This window comes from Cibotium barometz, chromosome 46, assembly GCF_041138505.1.
Source record: "Cibotium barometz isolate CiBa-2024 chromosome 46, ASM4113850v1, whole genome shotgun sequence".
Classification (NCBI taxonomy): domain Eukaryota; kingdom Viridiplantae; phylum Streptophyta; class Polypodiopsida; order Cyatheales; family Cibotiaceae; genus Cibotium; species Cibotium barometz.
In genome coordinates this window covers 35,851,835-35,857,393 of record NC_141091.1, presented here as the reverse complement: position 1 = coordinate 35,857,393, position 5,559 = coordinate 35,851,835, and the positions used below count along the sequence as shown (strand labels likewise).

Sequence of the window (5,559 nt, the reverse complement as noted above, 5' to 3'; positions counted from 1 at the left end):
CGAGTTGGCACTACAGTTGACTTTTTGAAATAGCAAGAGAGAGCATACGAAGTGCACATGATAAGGATTTTACTTAGGCTGTTTCTAGTTGAATATGATTTCTTTTTATTCACAACTCATCTCTCTTCCTTTGGGATTTAGCACTACAGAATCAACATATGGATACATGGATGCCTTGATTTGCCCCCTCAATTGCCTACTGATAGATTTCTTTAGGGTTGGCCGATTAATGTAGGACTTGTCATTTGGTTGTCTTGCTAGTCAGCCACAACACAAACCCATAAAGGAGGGTGCCTGGCATTGGGAAGTCCGGATATCTCTTGGTCCTCTTAGACAACTTCGTATCTCCCTCCTATTGAGTTTCAACTAGACTTACCACTATGGCATCCTCTATGCAAAATGCCTCACGATGCACCTAATACATGGACTTGTAGACAGACCTGATGCTCGAATGTCATTGTGGCATGCATGTGGGATTAAGCCTTGATTAAGATTGATTAGCAAGCTTATTAATGCTAATTGAAGACCTAATCACTTAATGCAACAAATACACAAGAAGATCTAATCTATTGTGTAATGCCAAAAGATGATTATATACAATGGTAAAGTCAGTTCTGGATTGTGAATTGAACTCCCTCCTACGTGCGTTAATGCAACATCCGGAAAAGGCTCTCTGGTCACACAATTTGCAGCTGAATTTGGCTTCTTGGTAACTCCTCTCTTCTGATCCACACTTCTGATGCTTTGGGGATTGGATCGGCACAACCAACGTTTGAATCCTTGGATGCCTTCATCTTCCCCTCAGCCACGTATTTATAGGCTCCTTTAGGGTCGGCTGGTGTAGGGCTGGTTGGTTGGCTGCCCTGCTGGTCGGCCATCACACATCCTCATAAAGGTGTTCACTCTTGGGCACCTGTTCATATGTGAGTGCCTGATCATCTTGGGATGTCCGGACAGCTCTTAGGCCTCCTGGTCGGTGCCTATCCAGCCTCTAGATCTGCCTCAATCCTGCTGACTATAATAGGAAAGTGCAACCTTTGCCATTCCTAAGAATGTGTTGATAACAGACCTACATGCAATTTTGCATGAACAGTGTTGCACAATGGTCGCACTTGTATCATTAGCATCCAAAATGCTCAAATCAAACAATCAATCTTTCCTCGTATATTTGTTGAGCATGAAAAAATCCGCAAACTCTTCCCTTTCATCCAACCCCAATATGCTTGATATCAACAGATGCAACTTTGTGTTACCTGGCAACTTTGAATAATGCATTAGTGTAGCCCACATGATCCATTTGGACATTAAGCAATTTAGAAGCAGACGAACCCATTTCATTTGCTTTAAGTACAATACTCATCAGATTGTTTGGAAGACTCGGAGATAATGACTTTGCAATCATCTCTTTCAATAGTTCACATGCATCATGCAGATCTCCCGCCTTAGCCAACTTCAAGAGAAGGTTATTGAGCACAAGTGTATCTGGCATGCTCCCTTTCTTCATGGTCTCTTTGACAAGACGGTAGGTATCAGAAAGAGGAAGACCCTCTGCAACCAATTCTTCAGTGAGTGAAGAAACTTTCTTGTTGTCCCCTGCCATTATCAAAGAATCAATGAGAAACTTGTAGCTGATCACATTCGGTTTGCAGCCCATATGCTGCATTTTCTGGAACACTTCTACAGATTCAGCAGCTTTACGAAGCTTGCCCAGTGCCTTCAGAAGACCATTGTATACAAAAACATTGGGAGAACAATCTTTCATCACCATGTCCTCAAGCAGCATGTAGATGTCATCTATCCTCCCCACCTTACCGAAGCTGCATGTTAAGCTCCCATATACGACAACATTTGGATTCAGGCCATCCATATTCATCTGCTTCATAAGCAACAAAGCATCATCCACTCTCTCTCTCTTGCCTAGTCCATCAATCAATGTGCTGTATGTAACCACACTTGGACTGTGGCCCTTTCCTCTCATCTCTTCAAAAACATTAAAAGCTTCATCTACTCTTCCTGCCTTACAAAGGCCGTTTATGACCGTATTAAAGACAACTGTGTCCGCTTCGCAATTGTTTCTTTTCATAAGATCAAACACTTCATATGCTTCAGCCACTCTAGCTGCTTGATTGAGGGAGACAATGAGGGAAGTATAAGAGACTTTATCCGGTCCTCCACAACCATTCTCCTGCATTAACTTGAAAAGTTCATAAGCTCTGCTTATCTTCCCAGCTTTCCCCAAACAGTCTATCATGGTATTGAAGGCAACTCTATCCATATGGATGCCTTTTCCAATCATTTCTTTGTAGAGATTCTCAGCCTCATCCAATTTCCCTGCTTTGCTGAGAGCATCGAGGATAGAACTATAAACTACAACATCAGGGGTTTCACCAGCTGCCTGCACCTCATGAAAGAGCTCAAGAGCATCATCGATTCTTGCCGCCTTACAAAACCCCCAGATAAGACTACTATGTGTGTGGCTATCTGGAAAGCAACCTTTGAGCTTCATTTCTTGAAAGAACTTGACAGCCTCATCAATCTGTCCTCTCTTACATAGATTGTTTATTGCAATATTGTAAGAAATTAGGCTGCAATTGTATCCATCTCTCAGCATGCTTTCTAGAACTTCATGTGACTCTTTCTCCCAGCCAACCTTCGCAAGGACTTCAGTAAGTAGATTGTATGTAAGCAGATTCGGTCCAACCCCCTCTCTTCTCATTCTCTGAAACAATTGCCACATGGCAGTTGTTTCTTCATTTGCTTTTAAAGCCATGAGGAGGGAATTGAATGAGTCAACTCCCAAAATGCCACCCATCTTGCGTAAGCGTCCAAAGGCTGACCACGCATCATCCGGCCTTTTCGCATCACCAAAACCTAGAATCAATGCGTTGTAAGCCGCCGCAGGAAAAAGATAGCCCTTTGCATCCATCTCCTCAAGAAATTTCCATGCATGCTCTGTCTTGCCTGCCTTGCAAGTGTACTCAACCAAACTCACCAAAGTTATGGTATCAGGATCCAGACCCTGCCATTGCATTCTTTCAAAAAATTCCCATGCCATGTCTAACCGGCCAGCCTTGCCAAAGCTGCAAATGCAAATGTTGTACACCATTTTGTCAGGATAAACAGAGCTCTTTTCCATGTCCTGCAGCAACCCTAGTATCTCATCGAGCCTGCCTTCTTTGCCTAGAAAATTTATCAATGTTTTGGAGACACTGAGCTTTACCTGGTAACCCACTTTCTGCATTTCTGCGTAGCATGCCATTGCTTCATTCAAAGCGCGCTCCTTTGCGAGGGTGTCCAGCAAGGCAGTGTAGGTGGAAAGCTCCAGCTTTACACCAAGACTTCTGACTAGACACAAGGCATCAACAGCTTGTGCCCACATTTTCTCATGAGAAAACATTTGGATGAGCAGCACGGCGGTGTGGCGGTTCATGTCATAACCTTCTTGCTTCATGCTAAGGAAGATGTGGGGGAGAGCATGGAAGCACTTGAACCTGATTAGGGTTAGGATTAGGGCATCGTAAGCTTCAGGCTCATGCCTGTATGCAGGCAGGCGTTCTGCCCACCTGAAGAAATGGAGGGCAATGTGGGCGTTTTGCAGCTGATGGGCGAGCACTCGGGTCACGTAGAATGGCCGTACATGTGCTGAGATGGCATTCAGGGCCTCTTCGATGTGGGGTCCCCAGCTCGCGTCGCTGCTGAGAATGTGGCACATTTCCTCCACGTGAGTCAGGGCAGACTGCGAGGCCTCTCCTCTCTCGTGGGCACTGCTTCCTCCTGAGAACCATGCTGAGCGTGTGATCCCTCGCGGCCGCTTTCCTGGGCTCCCTTGCAGGAATTTTGCCAAAGAAAAAGCCATGCTTGCACTCCTCCTACTGCCGCATTGGTCTCGATCCCTGCATGACAACAGACAGTCGCTTCCCTTGCCTTGCACTTCACTAAGCAAGGTTTCCTCTTTATCATGCCAGAACAGCTTTCCTCTTTACATTACTAAAGACATGAGAGCATGTGTATCCACTCCTCATCAAGGCTCATGCTAAAGTTAGGAATGGTTTGCATGCAAATTTTATGTGCTCCTCTGGCCAGTTAAATTGCAGCTCTCAACATCATGCTACCTGGGAGTATGTCATTGCTCCTTTCGTTTGATAGGATGGGAGTGTCCCTAAGAGGCCTTGCTCTAAAAGCTACCTTGTGGCTAGTCTTTAGACCTTCCCTTGTTACTTCATATACTGGCTTGATTAGTAGTTTATGTAGTGGGCCATTGGGACATTATCGGATTGTTCTCATAAATACTCTAGATTGAGTATCTAAGGCTATGAAACTTGATATACTTCTTAAAATTATAGCCATGTTGAACTTTGGAACAAACTGTGCATGGTTCGTCTAGTGCAAACACTCACGGGTGCGTAGTAATCCATATGCTTGAGATTTTGTTTCTCAAGGAGAGGAAAAGAGTCTGCTTGTGTGTCACGGTGAGCTTCATGCTCATTTGATGGTATGGGACATCAAATGTTCATGAAGGTCATGGTGATCTTGGTGGTATGGGACACCAAGGCTTATATGCATATTTCTTGTACGCTTGTTTTGTAGTGATCAAGTGTTTGGACAAGATTGAGTTTGAGACTCACTTACAGCCTTTTGTTGGGAAGAAATCCAACGACAGAGTTTGGAGAAGCTCTGTGTACCATAGCCATGATTAAATACTAGTGCTATGACAGAGTGGTTTCTAGTTTGAGAATGCTATAGAACCATTGGCAACAAGCAGAAAGACTAGTATAGTTGGATGGTCGTGATATATGGGGGATGCCCTACAAAATTCAGGGAGTGTAATCTCGTGTATATCTAACACTGGTGTTCATTTTTTAGCACATATCGTACAAATTATGGAAGTATGGAATGACTTTCATAAATTAAAAAAGTAAATTCTTAGTTTGCTTGGGCTATTTAGTGTTGTAAAGTTCATGTCCTTATAGAACCTACCAGTTGCAAGGAACTGGGAAATAAGTGGATCATTACTAGTATGTGATGGGGTTACTACCTAGTTAAAGTGAGACGTACTTCACTCTAGACGAGCATGGTTATTTATTGTCATTGGATCCAACATAGTTTTATAAACCATGATTGTGTTTGTTAGAAAAATTCTAAGCCGGAGAGCTTAGCAGAGTATTCTAACATGTCTGGCAAGTTTAGAACTAAACATGGTGGTTCAAAATTAAACTCAAGGTTTGAAGCTAATCCAAAGAGATTAGAGGCAAACCACGGCATCAATCCGCAGTGATTACACAAATCTTGATCTTGATGCTAGTACGAAATGCCTAGCAGTTATCATGATCATTTTTATACTTTAGCATGGTATTGTTGTATGTGCATGCACTTTCCAACAATGATCACCTTCCTCATTAGAAAGGTGTGTTAATCTCTTGGGTTATGTACTAACGAAGCTATCAAGGGTGAACCCTTCATGTCCACTTGACCTTGTGTCAAATGATGGGGGTGATAAATTTATTGGAAGAAAGTGATAGATTCATTTAACCAATATAGGTGTTGACTTTCAACGAGCTT

At 43.2% G+C, this 5,559-nt stretch overlaps 1 protein-coding gene across 1 annotated transcript; it reads right to left on the bottom strand.

The window, feature by feature from the left end:
- Positions 1-548: 548 nt before the first annotated feature.
- On the bottom strand, positions 549-3,997 carry LOC147612173 (uncharacterized). Its single transcript, XM_086784053.1, has 2 exons — positions 3,221-3,997; positions 549-3,139 (listed from the first exon to the last, which is right to left on the bottom strand). Exons 1-2 carry the CDS (start codon positions 3,854-3,856, stop codon positions 1,250-1,252), a joined length of 2,526 nt encoding a protein of 841 aa, XP_086640179.1. The 5' UTR covers positions 3,857-3,997; the 3' UTR covers positions 549-1,249.
- Positions 3,998-5,559: the final 1,562 nt, after the last annotated feature.